This window comes from Phoenix dactylifera, chromosome 3, assembly GCF_051530095.1.
Source record: "Phoenix dactylifera cultivar Ajwa chromosome 3, Ajwa_hap1_PhDact_Kaust_v1.1, whole genome shotgun sequence".
NCBI lineage: Eukaryota > Viridiplantae > Streptophyta > Magnoliopsida > Arecales > Arecaceae > Phoenix > Phoenix dactylifera.
In genome coordinates, this window is record NC_143192.1 from 42,471,735 (window position 1) to 42,490,955 (window position 19,221).

General features: G+C 37.6%; 1 protein-coding gene across 1 annotated transcript; it reads left to right on the forward strand.

Moving 5' to 3' along the window:
* Positions 1 to 3,743: 3,743 nt before the first annotated feature.
* LOC103699788 (SNARE associated Golgi protein family) lies at positions 3,744 to 17,281 on the forward strand. The gene is made up of 4 exons (XM_008781796.6): positions 3,744 to 4,403; positions 11,991 to 12,227; positions 12,329 to 12,546; positions 16,664 to 17,281. The coding sequence occupies exons 1-4, from the start codon at positions 4,152 to 4,154 to the stop codon at positions 16,836 to 16,838; spliced, it is 882 nt and encodes a 293-aa protein (XP_008780018.1). The 5' UTR covers positions 3,744 to 4,151; the 3' UTR covers positions 16,839 to 17,281.
* Positions 17,282 to 19,221: the final 1,940 nt, after the last annotated feature.

Below are 19,221 nucleotides of genomic sequence, written 5' to 3' on the forward strand. Positions count from 1 at the left end.
CGCTTAAAGCGCGTCGAAGTGCTTGGGTTGAACTTGTGGAACTTGATCTGCCGGAGGTCTTGGTGGTGGATTCTGGACTAAGCGTCCGGGGCTTGGAGCATGATGCCGGGAGGTATCAGAGACTCCTCTGCTCCTTAGTTTCATGGCCACGACTCGGTCCCTTCCTCTAGCGCCAACTGTTGCTGGAAATTGGACCAGGGGGCGACCAGTGGTTGAGAAGGGGGAGCTCCGGCGTGAGTTGGCCGGTGGCGGTCCGTCGGCGTGCGGCGTCCTCCGGAGGACCTGCAAAAAGCCGATGGCCGGGGTTTCCGGCGCTGGCTCTCCGATGCTTAAGTCAGAGGAGGGCTTAATTTTGGAGAAGGAGAGGGACTGTATGTAGAAGTCTGAAGCCTCCCTTTTGGAGGAACAAGCCCCCTTTTAGAGGGAGAAGCTCCCCTTTTATAAGAGGAGTGACAGGGTTACCTGTGATATGACTGGACAAATTAATGGGTTACCGTCACGATTGGACGTAGGCGTGTGAAGTAATGAGTTGCCGTGGATGGCCCATTCCCATCATGGGAGGAGATGGCGCGCAGCCAGAGCTTGCTTGTGGCGCGCAGTGCAGTCCATTCTTGGGAATGGTGAGGCGTTGACAGTCGTAGCAGGGTATGATCCCTAGTTGATATGTCGTGGCGTGGCCGGTAAGTAAAGCATGGTGCGGTGAGGCTGCTGCAGGGCATGGCCGCAGCATGTGGACGACGAGGTCGGCCTTCTGAGGTCAGCTCGGCCTTCTGTGCTCGGCAGCCTTCCGAGCTCGGTCTTCTGAGCTCGGTTTGGACTGCATGAGCTCGGCCTGCATGAGCTCGGCTCGGACTGCATAAGCTCGGCCTTCTGAGCTCGGCTCGGCCTGCATGAGCTCGGCATGGATGAAAGCTCGGCTTTCTGAGCTCGGCCTTGCTGTCGGATTCGGATGTTCTGATTATATTTGTGGAGTGGTCCATTTTTCTCCCAACAAGTCCAGTTCACTAATTGATAGTATATGTATTCTTAACCCACTTATTAAATATAGCATTTTTGGCCAAAAAAACCTTCGTATGACTTGTAAATTATGCGTGTTGAGCTTATTGTGTAATCTCGCATCGATATCAGGGATGTCCTCTCACTTTTGCTTTCATCTTGGAGCTTAGAATTGTGATCGAACCACTGCAAATCGCCAATCCCCACTCCCACCCCAACCCGCACGACCTAATTACATTGGTGAAGCTCCATTAGGTTGGCTATATGTCTACTCAGGTGCATTACATACGTCAAGTTTTAGACCTTACAAAAAACAACGCTAGCCGGGAAAGGTTCTTAAAGTACAAGTGCTCGAGCAGTTGGGAAAGTAATAAGTTCTTCTAAATCTGACTATAAAGTTGAAGATAACTAGGCGGTAATGGAGGTATGTGTTAGTCCATGCATTATTATTATCAACCATGAGGGATTTAACCTACTTTAGTATGAGTGGGGATCAAGAGTGGGTTAATCTAATTAATAGTTAACTATACCAAATTCAATAAAAGAATAAACAAAGCATATGCTTGAGAAGAAACAAGAGGGCATATTGTGATCAATTTTTTCCTCTTGTAATATAGTCATGTATCATGGATCTTGGTAAAGTTGAAGAGCTAGGGTTAAATTGATTATTGTTACCAAACAAAAGGGTTATGAGTGTCTCACAAGCCTCTCATAGAGATTCACTGGGAAAAGATATTTATGGTACATTCCATTTTTTATCTAGCCAAATCGAGATTTTATTGCAAATAAAGTTTTTGGAAATAATTTATTTGGTTTAGTTCAATAGTAGTGTTTCTTTTTAGGGGAAATTTTTACATGATTATGGTCAAACCGAGTAGGCAGCTATTCCCCTCGAAAGCCTATTGTGATCACAAAGTAGCTAATATTAGATAAGCGTATTCATGTTCATGAAAGCTACTTTGAACAACTTTGATTGGTGAAACTGTACATATTAGAGTCACAATGCTCTCCTCTACTCTCTCTCGCCGATTGCATGCACCGTACAAGTCCAAATGTTAATAGTAGTTATCTAATTCTAGATCTTTTGATCTATAACTATGCCTTTTGGCTATAATATTGTACATTCGGTCTTTTATTTTACTTGTGAAGTGAAATTTAGTGGACCCACCATCTTTAGAGAGAGATTTTTTTTTTGAGGAAACCACTTGGGCTATGTTTGGTTAGAAGGATTAGGGCTCCAAAATGGAATTGGAAACGAGTGACCCTCATTCTAGCCATTTGGTTAGGGCTTAGGAAGAGTCCTATTTCAATTCTGGTTCTAGAGAAAAATGAGAATACCTCAATCTCTAAAATTCTAAATCCGACTATTCTCTATTATTCAAATCCTACTCTGATTTCAATTTTGATTCATAAACCAAATGCGTCCGGAAATATAGCCATTATATTTTTCATTCAAATCCGTTCCGATTCCGATGCTGATTGTGATCATGAACCAAATGCAGTCTTGGTTGATCTCTATTTCCCACACCATCTTGATAATTGACAAATCAATCATGCGGCAAAGGATCCTAATAACACGTGGTTGCACTCCATCCCACTAGCATGAACTTTGCTGCCATCTCAACAAGCCTTTAGACAAAAGGCTCCAACCCATTAAACGTTCCATGTTTAAGACAAAGTAAATGATCACGTGTGAAACCATCTGTTTGATAATCTCCCTTGTTTATCCTAAGCTTGCTATTTATGCATTCGCTTAGGGCTTGTTTGGTTCGCGGAAAAAAAAATGGAAGAAAGTGTGGTCAACGGAAAAGTAAAGAGATGCCTCTTGTTTAATTGAAGTTTTTAAAGAAGAGAGACAGAAAAATTGTATTTTCATAGGAATATGATTATCACGTTTCATAAAAAAATCTTTTCCATGAAAAACATGGAAAAGTTATTTTTCCATGATATGGAAATCAAAACATTTTTTTTTTCAAAAAAGCCCTTCAAGAACCCTTAATTGATCCAAAGCATTAAAGACCTAATTTTTATTAAGGGTATAATAGAAATTATATATAACTTTTCTAGAAAAGTGGATGGTCAACCAAACATAAGCACTCTGTAAATTTGTCACTTTTCATGGTCAACCAAACATGCCAAAAGTATTTTTTCTTGTATTCTCTTTTCAGAAATCTTCTTTTCAAGAATCATATTCCTATGAGAAAAAATTTTTCCGCGATCCAAACGAGCCCTTAAATAAATAGTACCAAAATTAGCACCTCCTTTTTCTGGGAAACTCCAGCAATTCTTATCCTGATATCCTACTCTGCGTGCCCTCGGGAATAAAGAGGGTCAATTGCTTTAGCTGGCAAACGCTCCAGTGCCTGGAATAAAGTCGTCGGTTCGTATTGCTTGAGTCGGCAAAGCGTTCTCCCAGCTGGACTCCCCCACTCTTGACCTCACCCCGCGTTGATGACAGACGACGGACCGTGAGAACTCCACCGCCGCAACCGATTCCCTTCACCAAATCCTCCGTACCCCCACGATCCCCGGCCACGTGGCGCCCACCCACTGCCCGCGCCCCCCGTCCCCGAGGTCATTTACGTAAACTGATTCATCAAATAAAAAAAAGAAAGCTGTTTCCCCATCTACCGGTCCAGACGTCCTTTTCACGGCCAACGGACGCCAAAAAGGAGCCACCCCGTCTACCACTCCATAACGTGACATCAAACTCTATAACTCGTCCCAGAGCACCACGTGACCGACTCGTATTGGTTTGGGTTTCTTTCTGGTATATCATTTTCGGTCTCCGTTTGCATATCAAAGTAGGAGCCTTGTTATATTCGTTCTTTTTTCCCCCTATATTACATTTTTTTTTGTTTTTCCCGTTCAATCCGTCTCCGTCCGGGTATAGGTTTTCCTCCGCTGAGAGGAATGCCGTTGCTTCTTTGAAACAACCCCACCCTCCCCCTCCTCCCAATTCGGAGTCTTGCTTGAAGGCCGACCCTTTACGCTTCCGCGAGCAGGAGGCTGGCAAGCAAACTTCTAGTTTGGGGTTTCTTTTTCACGAAATCTGCCCGATTTATTGTTTTTCCCCCTTTTTGGGGTGGGAATTGGTGTCTTGTTTTTTGGGTTCTTGATCGAGGGATTTTGATGTTTGTTCGATTTATGTGCGGATGACGTATCGGGCACAATCCGTGGATGATATCGTGGTTTCGGGAGAGAAGGTCGTAATGGGGGACGGAAATGGGGACTATGTGAGGTTGGATGATTCGGAGGCGGGGAGGTTTCTCGGGGTCCAGGAGCAATGCCCCCCGAGGAAGTGCTGTTCTCTCTGGTGGTGGGCGAAGGTGGTTCTCTTGTGTCTGTGCTTGTTGGCAGGCGCGGCGGCTCTTATTCTCTGCGCTGGCCCCGTTATCATTAAAAAGGTCTCTCCTTTAATCTTTTCTTTCTTTTTTTCTTTCTTTTCATGTACAATATCCAGCTTTGCAATTATTTTCTTCTCTTTTGATAGTTCCTGGAACCAATTACTGCTTTGCACTGAGATGTAGAATTATGGGTTGTATATAGTAAAAAAGGGTTGGCATTGATTGAAAACTAGTTTTGTTGGCTCGATATCCTAAAATACCGACATTTCTCTGGAGAGAATTTCTTTAATTAAAGCTTATATCTATCGGTTGGATTGGATCTTGTTATTATTCAGGAGTTGTTTCATTCCCGCGACCAGCCTGTCAATCTTTCGACGATGAAACTAATTTAATTCAATTTCATGGCAATCTCTCTCTCTCTCTCTCTAATATTTCAGTTCTTGCACTTAAAACCAGGAACTTTCATTTGGAAGAAGAAAAAAGTTGATGTCGACTTAAAACAGGCTAACATGATAGGATGGCAAAATATAGGAACTTGTTATGGTAATAAATTTTTCTTGCTTCTGTTACATATCAATAAAAGTGGTACTATTTCCTTCATGCCACTAACACATATAACGCTAATTCCGAGGGTTTAGCATATTGATGATTGCTGTGCTGTCAAGAAATTCTTGAATGCATGGAATCAAAGAACTGTAACATGTCTCATAGAGGACTAACTGGATAAGCCTTCTGTTCTTGCATTGAGAAGTGTTGAAGATGCCAAAAAATCCTAGTAGCTGGCAACGTGATGCTCTTCCATGCTCGTTTCTTTGTGGCTTGTTTTCCTTTTCATAGGTGTTGTTTAGTTGATGTGCCAAAATATTGCTTGAGATATTCTTCAAGATATTCATCAAGCTGAAGTTTGGATTGGAAGCTTAATGATTGCTCTCATGCATGTGGAGCCTCACATGGGAGATCCGAGTCACACGTTATGAGGGATCATTAATCTTTTGTTTCAAAACTTAATCTTTCTACGTTGTTTTTATATAAGGATCATACGTGGAAGACGTACTTGCCACTCGCATGAGGGGGTCTGTGGTTTTCAGTTTCTAATTCTTCTGTATTCTTTCGATAGCTGAAATTTGTTTGGAGGAAAGATAACTTATCAAGATCATCAAATAGGACTTAAAAATACCTTGTCCAATGCTTTTGTTTTGTTATTATTGTAATAGCTAATAATTTGGTTTTGTAGCTACCATAGTAAGCTATCTCTCAACAAATTTCTAGCCTGCCGTTTCTAACCATGACATGCTATATATTCACTTTATGAAAATGAAAGGAGCAAGAAAGAAGAGGGTAACTAACAGGCATCATTCTTAATATCTTAGTAAACCTGATAATTGGAACGTCCATGGAATAACTCTGGTTGGTTTCTGGTGACCAGTATTATCTTGGTAACAGGATTATAGAGCTCTTAATCATGAATAACAATCCATTTCTAGAAGATAGCTTTTGGGCATCAAGGAGAGACTTCTTGTCAGATCTTCTTTATTTGCACATAAAATTCCGAATTTTGGAGTGACAACTGAATTCTTGTTTCCCAAATGTCCTTTGGGCTATAAAGGAGAGATAAACCACATAGAATAAAAGTCCTGTTTTATTTTTTTAATCTTCTATTTCTAGGGTAATTTGCAAATCTTTATAGAACACTTTATTGATTTTGAATGTTTTACGGGCAATATTGTAAGGGTCTACTTAGAAAGCTTGCAAATTAATTTATATGATGTTGTCTCTAATTCATAGCTGTTCCTAAAATTTTGATCTACTTTTCATGCCAAGAGACTAGTATTGCATTATATGTTTGTTATATATAAATCTGTACATTCTCCTTCTCAAACTTTAATATTTTTCAATGATAAGTTTTTTTATCAGTAAATGTTCAAAACAATTCCAATTGGAATCATTACGATCTATAGAGATGAAGAGTATTGGTGCCAGGATCTTGCTCAATGGGTGTAGCTATGATAACTAATGGTTCATGCATGCTTTATAAGCCAGCATGCTAAAAGGTTAAGCTACAATTATGCTGACTAGGGAATGCTCTTGGATAGTGCAACCCAAAAAAATATGAACCTTGGTAATTATGGTGTAGGTGACTTCCCCTCACTTTCTCACTCGCTCTCCAAACAAAGGAATGGGCTCTATGTTGTCACATCTTGATTTTTATTTAAATATATACAAATATTTTAAAATAATATGATAAAGCTGATATATTTTATGGAAAAACAATAGCTGTTTCATTCCAATTGGAATCATTAGGATCTGTAGAGATGAATAGCATTGGTACCAGGGTCTTGCTCAATGGGTGTAATTTTAGTAACTAATTGTTTGTGCATGCTTTCCGAAAAATCTGAATCTTTGGCAATTATAGTGTAGGTGACTTACCCTCCCTTTCTCTCTCTTTCTCTAAAAAAGGAATGGGCAATGTGTTCTCACAATTTGATTTTTATTTAAATAAATAAAAATGATATAAAATGATACCATAGAGCTGATAGATGTTATGGAAAAACAATAGCTATTACAATATTATTCTATTTTTTTCTGAACATATTTATTAAAATGAAAATGGTTAGTGATTGGTGAACAATAGAAATAGAAATACTACTACATGGTTAGCATGATTTGATAGATGCAACCATCAAATATTGTTTTACTTGATGAGGTATGCTGGAATCATACTACTACTTATCAAAGCTACAGAGTTCTTAAATTGAAATGTAAGCATGAGGGGAATAGTAGAAAGAGAAAAAGATTAATAAAAGGAACTCGTGCATGATGCATGACTAGTTAAAGCTATCACAAACTATAATGTTCTTTATGCTTTGCCTAATAACTAGTCACATCTTCTTGACCAAAAATTATGAATGACATGGCAAGTTGAAGTGGTGAATAAACTTAAAATAGGACAAAAAGTAGTAGCAAGAAGATAGAAAAGCTAGTACAGGCTTGTTTTGTATTTCCTTCTTCATCTTTGCACGAACCGAACTAGTAAAATTGCAAGTTCTTAACATAGAAAATTTACTCAAAAAAAAACATAGTAATGAAAAGGGAAATGCTTCAGGTTCACACTAAGTGCACAAGGAAAGTTGGCAACTTAATATTCAATTAAGCCCCCCTTGGCAACAATTCCTGCAAGTTACACCAATCTCCTCATGCCACGTGGCTATAGAACCTTTTGCGTGCACAAAATCGGTTCCCTGTAGCATTATTCTAAAGAATGAAAAGAAGACTAGTACTTCATTCTTGCTCTCGGTTGTTCCCTTGCTGTTTTTCACCATCCTTTTCTTCCTGTTGCTTTTGACAGTTTCACCTCCTCTTTTGATACAGAAAATTTTGTTTCCCATTTTGGAGAAAACTTGTGAGAATATGTCTAAGACTTTAAAACTGAACACTTATATGAAATTTATCAAATTCAGTCAAAACCAATTTGAGTTGAATAAAAAATGACAGCAAAGTGACATGTTTTTGCATGTCTCAATTGGAAAGTTTTGACTTCAGCCATATATTAGAGGATGCTGGCTAGCAGAGATGAGCTTGTCCCTATGGGAGATATTTGTGATGTGGAGAGAGTTCTAGCATGCTATATTTCATAGATAAGTAGAGAAGGACATGTTGAGATGAATCACGGGGTCCAGTTTTTGCAAGTAGTTTGATGGACATCGAAGGTATAGGCCAAGCCAGGTTGGGCCTGGAGTCTTCAAACCAGTTCCAAGCTTAGTTCGGGACTATTGGGTGGATGAGAGGGGTGGTAATTAGAGGTATTGTGGTTAGCAAAGAGGGTAGTTACAGGAGAATAGAGTGGGGAAAAGATCTGCATAGGAGATGATCCCTAGAAAATCTGGACAAGTTATTAGCTCTATTAACGAGAAAATAAGGTGGAATTTATTTTTTCTGAACTTGCAAAGAAAAGGGCATAAGAGACAGAATGCATTTAGAATTGAGAACAATATAGTGCCCTTTTGTACCCTTTTGTTGTCAATTTTTAGTTGGGAAAAAGCCCTGAGTTATCAAAGTTCTTCAGCAAGATCAAAAATGTTTAGTTTGACTTAAAGATGCTGGGTTTCCCATATGAGTCAAAAGTTTTGGTTTGAATGTTTCAGCATATGCCTATTTGTGCCCTTTAACTTAAAAATAGTCAAAAATAATAATAAAAAAAACTGTATTTCCCTAGTGTAAGTTTCTTTCATGCATGTTTTCTGAATGTTGCATAGTTAATTTTTCCATTCAAGTGCATGCCATGCATGACACTTCATCTCCTACCATGCCAATCATCCCTGCCAACATGACTACAATATGCGACATTCTAGACCCTGATGAGAGGTCCCTAATGGGTTATGTTGTTTGGCCGTTTTCCATGCTCTTGGTGTTGCTTAGCAAGTCTTTAATGCTTCTTGTTTCCTGCTATTTCGACTCTTGCCATTATTGGTCTTATCGTCGTCGTCATCATTTTTCCTTGTTGAATTTTGCAATCAACTTCTTCTAATGCTCGGTTTTCTTCCATTACATTTTATGATTTTTATCCTTGTCTTTGATTTTGAATAATCTAGTTTTGCAATGAAATGGACCATCAGGAACTTAGAAACTCCATAGCAAAATATTAACATGTTGGTGTAAACTTGAAATCAGGAATGTAAGATAAAACCGTTTCATGTTACATAGTCTTGCAATGAAGAAAAATGCGAAATATTAGCTATTAACAGAAAATCTTGAAAGATTCTATGTACATTCTGCTCTAGGGAACTTGATTCATCCAAAAGAACCATAAAATAGTAGTTACCCTTGTTCTGCATCTTTGGATATCCAATTTTACTTTTGGAGATTCAGATGCTGCTCAAGTGCCTTCACCATGTGCATTTTTGATCCATGTAGATCCTGTGTGAAGATATGCATCTTATAGATGTGCAATGCATTAAAACTTCCAAGTTGCTTAATAAAGAAGAATGTATATTTTACAAGGTGAAATGAGTGGAATGCTTGATCCTTAATGGCCTAAGTTTCTATATAGGGCAATAACTGAAATTCTTGTTCTTCCAACTGAAAAGTCAATAACTTTTTTTTTCTGGTATTAGGTCAAACGCAGTTATTGATATTTGTTGTCCTTTACTAGTTAAGGTATATGTATCACCTGTTTTCTATAGTTAAAGCACTTAGTGTGCTTATTTCGGACCAAAAAAAAGGTTCAGAGACAAATGAGCTGAGGAGGGCCAGGGGAAAAGTTGAGATACATGGTAGGGAATGATTTCTAAATACAGATTTTTCAAAAGTATTTGGATTGGGGAACTTTGAATGTCATTTGTCTAGATTATTGAGTGTTTCACTAAATGCAGTTGGTAGCCGACTCTATGAGGTTAAGGAATGGTTGGCTTTGTCAGAAATCAGAATGTTTCAAAATATAGTCATTGATTATTTATTCTTAAAATCATGGTGAAAATCATTATGGCTTATTATGCTGGTTAGTTTTGGAATTTTCACTTAAATACAGTCATTGATTATTTATTCTTAAAATCATGGTGAAAATCATTATGGCTTATTATGCTGGTTAATTTTGGAATTTTCACTTAAATATGGTTCTGTAAGTAACTGCATGGTTGTAAGTAAACCTATGGAAAGGAAAAGAAATACTTTCTACATTGGATGGGTTTTTTTTTTCACTTTCTGCATTTGTTTGGTTGGCTAGTAAATTTGATGACTTGGAGAGGAAAAGAGCTTCCTTTTACACTCTGGAGATCACCTCTCTCTTTTTTTCTGGAACAAAAAAATTAAAGCATTAAACTTTCGAGCAAACATGGAAATTATTTTTCTTCCTTTTTCTTTGTTTTTCACGAAAGGCAAACAACTAGTTATTTTGTTTTTCTAGAAAAAATAGTTTTTGAGGATTTTTCTCCTTGCTACCAAATAGACCTTGAACAACTTAGACAAAGGTTTCTCTTTATTTCTTTTTTTTTCTTTTTCAAAGAAAGTTTTTTTTTTCTTTCGTTTCATTTTAAGTTGTGCAAAATTGTAAGGCTATTTTGCCCAAGGTTCGCAATACCAATTTCGGAACATAGTACCAGTATTATGTTGGTATAGTGTTGGTATGGGTTGATTCGGTGTACCAACACTTGGTACGCCTCTTATACCGAGTATTGCGGTTTGGTACCGGTATTGTATATACGCTCAAAATGGCTATAAATACTAGGATGGCAAACATTGGTTTTGCCAATCTGATATAAGCATAGTTCATTAACAACTTATTAGCTGTGTTTTGTTTGTAATAGAGATTTTACAAAGAAAAAAAAGTATCTTTAAAACAACCAAAAGGAAGAGCTGATATGGTAAATGACTACCTTTGAGTATTTATATTAATTACATTACACAAAGAAATTCTCAACTGTCGAGACGCCATCCAGAATCTCCAAATGCCTTACGTGTGAAGTTTACAAGAAGAGGTTAAAGGCATAAGGACTGAACTGCAGCAACAATAAAATTCCAAATTTAAGTAGAACCCTTCTGCTTAAGCATAGTTCATTAACAACTTATTAGCTGTGTTTTGTTTGTAATAGAGATTTTACAAAGAAAAAAAGTATCTTTAAAACAACCAAAAGGAAGAGCTGATATGGTAAATGACTACCTTTGATGAGTATTTATATTAATTACATTACACAAAAAAATTCTCAACTGTCGAGACGCCATCCAGAATCTCCAAATGCCTTACGTGTGAAGTTTACAAGAAGAGGTTAAAGGCATAAGAACTGCAGCAACAATAAAATTCCAAATTTAAGTAGAACCCTTCTGCTTAAGTCATATGGACATTGCTTCTGCTCTGCATGGCGTACCTTCTATTGCCTATGCTCACTTTTATATACTGCTTAATCAATTTGTTTTAGTTGCCTTTGGACTTTCATTTGGATTGAAAAAAAAAGAATATTCCAACAGCAACTTCTAAGTTCGTCTGAGACCCTGAATTGTTATATAGAGATTTTCATCTGTATTCAACAGCACAAAGAGGTGCTACTTTAATCACCACATCAACTTGCAAATCAGGTGATGAACTTGTGACTATATGCTAGTTGGCAAGAACATACCTTTGCCGGTATAATTTTGATCTTTAATCTTCTGATCCTTTGGAAACTTCAATGCTATATGAGGGACAGCATAACTTGTAGAACACACAACCCCACATGTGAGTTATGTGAGTTTTTTTATTTGTTTCCCCATCTCCTCATGTGAATGCGGCTAAGTATACCAACCATGCAGCAAAGCTTATTCCATCCACTCTCATCCCCACTTCTACATTCTGAATTGGACCTAACTTTGTAGCTAAATTATGAGAAGTAGAAGATCTTGTCGTGAATCCAACAAAGCTACTTGGTAGTTGGTAGGCATCTTATTGGTTACATATTTTAAGGTCATATTGCAATCGGAAGCAACCCTAAAATGTTCTGCAAATTGGAAAGAATCTAGAGGAAGAAAGATCAAGACAGCATCAATTGAACTTATGTTTACTTCTCATGAAAATGAATTACAATTTTTTTATTAAATGATGCCAAATGATGGTAATACCTCAACCTTTAGCCATTTTTCTAAATCATTTGACTTAATTGGGTTAAATTTGTTTTTTGGCAGGTGGTTATACCAATTTTGGACTGGGAAATGACAACTTTTAGCAGACCGGTTCTTGGACTGTTGCTTTTTATTTCTATTGCATTATTTCCTGCCCTATTGTTGCCCTCTGCTCCTTCTATGTGGATAGCTGGGATGACATTTGGCTATGGTTATGGTTTTCTGTTAATTATGGCAGGGATAACCATAGGCATGTCATTGCCATTTTTCATTGGTTCTCACTTTCGTCATAGAATACATGTTAGTCTCTACTTCCCTCTCTTTTTGTCTATGTTTGTTTTGTGAAAATTTATTGTGTTTTATTTAGTGCTTCGTGGATTCTTCTATTAATTTTTATGCAGAGGTGGTTGGAGAATTGGCCCAAGAAAGCAGCTATTGTAAGATTAGCTGGTGAAGGAGATTGGTTTCATCAATTTAGAGCTGTCACATTATTAAGGATTTCTCCATTTCCATATCTTATTTTTAATTATGCGGCTGTGGCAACAAATGTGAAGTATGGTCCGTACATATGTGGTTCGTGGGTAGGAACAGTGCATGAGATATTTCTTACAATTTACAGGTTGGAACTCTCCTCATACTATATATATTCTCTCTTTTTTTTCTCATTTTTTATTTTTAAATACAGTAGTTCTAAAAGCTGCCAATATAAATTTACCTGCAATATATTTTCTTTTTTAGCTTATTGTCTGAAACATCTTAGTTTATTTATATGTAAGTACATATATATAGAATATATGCTTATGCTTGTATTTATGCATGCTCCTGCGATAATAGATTACTAAACAAACCTTTCCCTTGCAAATGGTTGTTCTATAGTGTGTTTGAGACTGCCATTGTATTTAGCACATTTTGATGCTTCAAATTATTTTTCCATTGCACGTGCTTGGTGTTGGCAGTCCTAGTTTAAGCCTGCGAACTGTTGCTTGATTCAATGAACTCTTGCCCATCTAATTGAACTTGTTTTGCACTAATATAAGATGTTCGATATGATCATTTAACCTGCTAACATGCTTGCATAGGCATGGCATTATGGATCAAGATTATCATGATTGTGCTTTTAATTGTCATGGAAAGAGTTAAAAAGAACTGGTTCTAATAGCACATGCGGAAATTTTTCGCCACCTCATAATTTGACTTCCACAGGCATTGCTTCCTGTTGGATATATTTTAATTATACTATTTAATCCAAGTAGGAGCTAAAACATTATTTTCTCTACATTGGGTTGTAAGTTTTATTGGAGTTATGTGTAGAAAGATTGGCTGAAGGATTTGGCTTATGTTAATCCATTTATATATGTAATATTTACTTAAATTAGGTTTTTGAAATTTGGATGCATCACTATATAGACATGCAGACAAACACACATCTATATAAACGAAAAATTTCCATTAGATTTGGAATGCAATTCTGTGAATGAAAACAACTGATGCAAAATAGTGTATAAGTGATTTAGCATAATATTATAAGTTAGTTCTTTAGTTGAGTTAGGGTTGAAAATGGGCCTAGGCTATCTTGAGGCCCATCAGGCTGGGCCAACTTTGGACAAGGCTTTGGGCTTCAATTTTATTGGTTTTGGTTGTATGTGGGCAACCCTGGGCTCAGGTTAAACCCAGCCTGAAGTTGCTTAAATTACATTCTATAGAAGCATGTCACCATTCACAATTAAATGAGTTAATGCAACAGAGAACACTGTAGTCATTCTAATGTCAGGTGCTACCAAGAAGAAGGATGAGGAAAATACCAAAAAATTTTGTTTTTTGTAGTGCATGCATGTATAGATTGTGGTCTTCTGGTATGAAGACGTGGATAAACACTGCTTGGTAATAGTGGCTCACGTACAACCTAGTAATGACATAGTGTTAAAGCACCAGTGCCGGCCCAACATGGACAGAACGAGATGACGCAAATCTGTCGTCACTCAAAACCATGGCCTTTTTCTAGGAATCTTGAGGGTTCATTTATTTTTACAGGATGCATTTATTTTTGAGCTTCGATCAAGCTAGAGAAAGCTTGAGTTCCAATCTTGTTTTTTCTTTTTTGGATAGTCAAATCAAAATTAAGGCTTAGTGCAATGGTAAAGGCTTGGGCTTGGTCTGTCCCCACTTTGCTCCTCCCAGGACACCTGATTTCTGGGAACTTAGGTGGGTAATAACCTTTTTTCTAGTTGAATCAAAATCAATTTTGGCTTGTTTACTAGCGACATACAAACTGTTTATTAACAGCTTGCTTGTCTGATGGCCTTACACTAAATCCTTTTGCATATTGGGTATTCTTTAGGTCAGGTCTTGTCTGTGCTTTGGCAGGTTAGGCCAAATTGGCCCATCTACTGATACAGTCAGGTCCAGTGGTGCTATGTTTGAATTTCTCTGGACGTAGTCATGTTGGAGAGAGGGTATCTGCTTTGAACCTGTAGTCCAAAGTAGATTATTTTCTGATCACATTTGATCTATACCTGCTCCCACTCATACCTGATCTATACCTGTATATCAGGTCTTGAACCATCTCCTTTTACCATTGAAGTCTCAAGTTTGTGTATGGACAATATCATTATGAGAGGTGTGCAAGCACAAGCATGGATTCCTGCATGCAGTGCGTGTGCAAGAGATGCGAAAATTGAAATTTGAATCACAGGGAGTGCAAAGGTGCGAGAATCTAGATTGAGATCCGAGAAGCACAAAATGGATGCTTCCTAAGATGGTTGAAGTAAATATTCGAGAAGGACAAGAGAAAAAGCCTCGCATAAGGATGATGTAAAAAGAAGAGAAAGCTTTATCAAGAGTTAGCTTTAGTGACTGTTGAGAAAGAGAGCTTTAAGATTAAATATGACACCATTAAAAATATGAAAAAAATAGCAGAACAAACAAAGCCGAGCTCAGTTAACATACTATAAGATTTCCAAATGGTACCAGTGTATCAGAATAAAGGGATACATTATACTTCACAAATTACCCCATAATTGAACTTTCAAAGCCATATACAAATATATGAAAGAGGGTGGTCCTCTAAACTCAGGCAGGTAAGGTACTTACACTACTTGGGCAATGAATAGGAGTACTGACAGTTTGAAATGCATCTTTTCGTGGATAATTCTCCTGTCTCTGGAATCTTGTAGAAGACAAGTGAGCTCCAATTGTCCCTACAAGCTGATATTCCAGAGGTGGCCTGTTGGTTCATATTATTTGCAGATTACATAATATTGGCTAATTAGATTAAGGTCCGAATCAACCAAATTCAGTATGAAAGGTCCGAATCTTTAGCTCTGCAATCAATTGTTAGAATCAATAGGTTTGTCAAGTCGTTCAGTTGAACAAATTGAAACCTTTTTATAGGATGATCATGAATTCATGATACTTCCGAAGGGCCGAGAAACAGTTGCAGGAAATCCTTTGATAACATGGATTCCTACTTCTCAGCGATTTTTCAGAATCGAGACAATTGTCTGCGACATGTTCTTGACAATTAATATATAAATGTTTGCCTAGCGTAAAAAAATAATTTAAGTGCAGTGGAGAAATGAATGGTGTTTTATGCAATAACAAGCGACTCAACATGATTGCATAATAAACTTGCTTCCACCTGTCTCTTTATGTTACGACCTAAAGGGATGGATGGATGTATTGGATGTTTCAAACAAATTACATAGGTTAGATACATTGCAAAACCAACTTGGTGTCAATTGTAAGGCTAGCTTGGTTTCATGGATTAAAATGTTGATCTATGAAAAGGGCCTGATGAGCATAAAGTAGATTTGAGGATATAAGTGAAAACTGTATGAACAATTCCTGCTACATTTTCACATGTAACCCTGATTAGGAGGAGCCCAAGAGGTCTTGAATGCAAGTTGAAAAGAATACGCTAAATATCAAAGAAATCATATGGAGGAGTAATAATAAATGATTTCAGGACATCTTAACTTGATGAGTTCTTAATGATAATGGGCGACATATTTAGCGGTCATCCGATCTATAAGTTCAGGAATGGCAGCCTACTATCTTTCCTCTCTCCATCATTGCCCCACCATCTGATTCCTTGAGCTGGAGAGAGAATTAATTTTTTAAATTAATCTTATATAGCCTGGACAGAAGGCATTGATGTGTCAGTATCATCTCTCTACTAGATTGCGTTTATAATGATTTCTTAATCCAATCAAAAGTAGGTGGCAAATTGAAGGAAAAGAGATCTCTGATTTCTGACATGCCAGGTGGCAGATTCACATTGGAAATGGATATGCCATTTATTTGGATCAAGGCCCTTTTTCTTGGAATTGGATGGCAAGTTGGTGAAGCTGTGTTAACCAATAGTGTCATGTTTAGAATAGCCGAGAATCTTTTTGGGTAAAAATAGTCGAGAACATTTGAGGCAGTAAGCTTTCTGCTCTTTTTTGGTTGAGATTCCAAGGGAGCATTTCTGACACATTACAGAGGCCGCTAAAACTTGTTGCTCGAGTGTCTTTGTGAGATAGAGCCAAAGAGCATTCTCAATTCTTTTGTTATTAACACTAGCTCATAGGGGCTTCTTTAGCAGAAAAGTAAAAGTAACCCTGGGTTGTGTGTTCAAAATCAAGACATCAGTCGCTCTCTTTTTCTGAACCCACTTGAAATAAAAGATAGTAATCTCTATTTGCAAGTTGTAGCCTGATCTTGTTTTTTTTGGTCTGTATCACTTGTGAGAACAGTGGGAGACTGCTCCAGGCCTTGGCAGATGCAACCAGCAGAGGTGGTTTCCTTTCAATGGAGCAGATCATTTATGATGCTCTTGGCTTCATTGCTGCCGTAGCTGCCACTGCAGCCATCACGGTTTATGCCAAGAGAACTCTTCAAACCCTCCAAGCTGAGGATGAGCTCAGGTAACCCCAGGCAATTCATCAAATTATGCATAGACCACAGAAGTTTATGTTTGTGGTTGAGCATTAAGGGGGCACTCTCTGCTGCTTTCTTGTTTGCCCAAATACGCTAATGGGCATTCTGCTTAGCTGAACAATTACTTGCGTGCACTACCTTCACTTAAGAGTTAGATGGAAGGGGAGTCTGATATTGCTTTATAAAGCTTCACAATAAGTAGCAGATGAGAAAAAGAAAGCTGTGTCTATATTTATTTTTGTTTTTCAGATAGGGAAGAAAATGTGCAAGTTATACATCTCTTTCTTTTTTACCCTTTCCACCCTTTTCTGAACAAAAGGTTATGGATTGTATCTACCTAATCATTGCTTGTAAATGCTATCATCTCAAGTTGTCAAGTTGTTAACATGACATTTATTACATTATTGATCCAAAATGTAGTGGCTGTTTTCCAACATGAATGATGGATGCAGACACCAGATGCCATCAAGATCGAGAGCTCTCGGAACAATTTCGGACCACTTGGGCTTTCCATTCTCTTAAACCTAATACTGATTTATCCTCTTGATGGCTTTCAGAAGAGAACTTTGAAATCATATTTACAGAAACCTTGCCTTTCCAGGTTCCCTTTGGAGAAACAATATGCTTTTTTTTTTGGTGAAAGAAACAATATGCTTTCATGGTGCCAACAGGCTTGCTAAAGTTTCTGGGTGTTGAAACAAGTCATGCGATCTCAAATCCTACCGTCATCTAATTTATTTAAAAAATTAAAAAAATTGACCGTTATTCTATTTTTATATGTCAAATCTCTAGGTGCGGTTGCTCTTGTACACTGTGACGATAAGGTCCCGAAAAATGGTTTCTAGGAGAAAGAAAAAAAAAACTTGAAGAGCAAGCGGTGTTGCAGCTGAAATCAAGAGATTATTATAGGCTGCATGACATGTTACGTGGGATACACGCATCATGCAGCCTATGGCACAGAATGGATGAGACCATGTCAGTAAATCATGTGGGCCTTATGCGGTCCTCTTTATCACTAGCAAGCTTAATTAATAACCTGAACTTACCGTTACTGATATCCACCCTCCTACCTGGGCCAGATGGGCCTAGCGCTCCCTAGGGCATAGATGTAACTCGGGGCCAAAATGACAGTTGAAGCGAACCCTAGGCAAGCGGTTGAACCATCTAAATTAAGATTTATCATACCAGACTACGAGTCGATACCAGTGCATATCGATTGTATGATACCATATCAATATCGAACCAATATGCGGTACATAGAGTATATTGATACTCGGTATATCAAATTGGTCTTCATACCAAGAATACCAATATCGTGAATAGTATAATACAGGTATAGGATATGGCTCCGAGATGGTGAATCTTGATCCAAACTCTCGGTGTTCTTTTAGTTCTTTAAAACAATGTCAGTTCATGTAATTTTTCCCATTAACATGGTTTTACGACTTACACCAAAGTGTTTGTGTGACAAATGATGCTTCAGGGCTTAACCATGGAGCCAGCAATGATCTCGACGCACCAGAAGATGAAGCATTTTTCTTGTGTGACCTGTGCTTGAATTGATTTTAGCTAATAGACTTGGTGCAATGCGGGTGAATAGGAAACCTAGCCGCTCTATGAAAGTCTAGGCCACCCATGCATGGGTATTGGTACTCTTAGGTCTTCTTGTAGCTGCAGATTGACTTGTTCACAACTTGACTTCAGCATGTTGGCTAAATCTTTAATAAGTAACTCCGAAGAGGGGGACCTTACATGTTTCTAAATATTTTCCATGACATAGATAATATTCAATGGTTTAGGTCTTCATTTGGATGGTGAATCATTAATCATAAAATTTTGAAGTTTTTTTAAAAAATTAATATTCAATATGTAATTCAAGTATATACATATATATGCACATATATGCCCGTATCAAACTGATCTCGTTTGTTGACATCATATCACCTCGTCCGACATATTCTCTTAAATAAATTATATACGAACATCAAACATATATATATTGCATAAATAAATAATATACTAAAATTTCATCCTCACCAAGAACAATAATAATAAAGCAATGCTGACAGAACTCTAGGCTGCGATGGATTCCATGAAAATGACAAAACACAAAATAAGTCAAAAAGCTTGACTTGGAAATACAAGTCTTTGCTATTTTACTGTAAGAAAAAAGCTAGTTATTTTTGTTCATGCAATAGAATTTTAAAAATAGAATTTTCTGCGGCACAATGTTTGCGTTATTATAAAGTATGGTTCTATTGTAGATGGCCATTATATCATCTATTTTAGAGATGAACGATATTTTTTCCTCACTGCAGCATTTTGTGTATCATATATTAACGGTGGCTCGTTGCATTGTAGAAACAAAATGAGA

What these genes read in the sequence shown, in the direction of transcription:
- LOC103699788 (XM_008781796.6), top strand. Translation starts at nt 4,152, where the DNA reads ATGACGTATCGGGCACAATCCGTGGATGATATCGTGGTTTCGGGAGAG. An exon ending in GCCCCGTTATCATTAAAAAG is followed by an intron (nt 4,404 to 11,990) that starts GTCTCTCCTTTA and finishes GTTTTTTGGCAG; the next exon opens with GTGGTTATACCAATTTTGGA. An exon ending in ATATTTCTTACAATTTACAG is followed by an intron (nt 12,547 to 16,663) that starts GTTGGAACTCTC and finishes TTGTGAGAACAG; the next exon opens with TGGGAGACTGCTCCAGGCCT.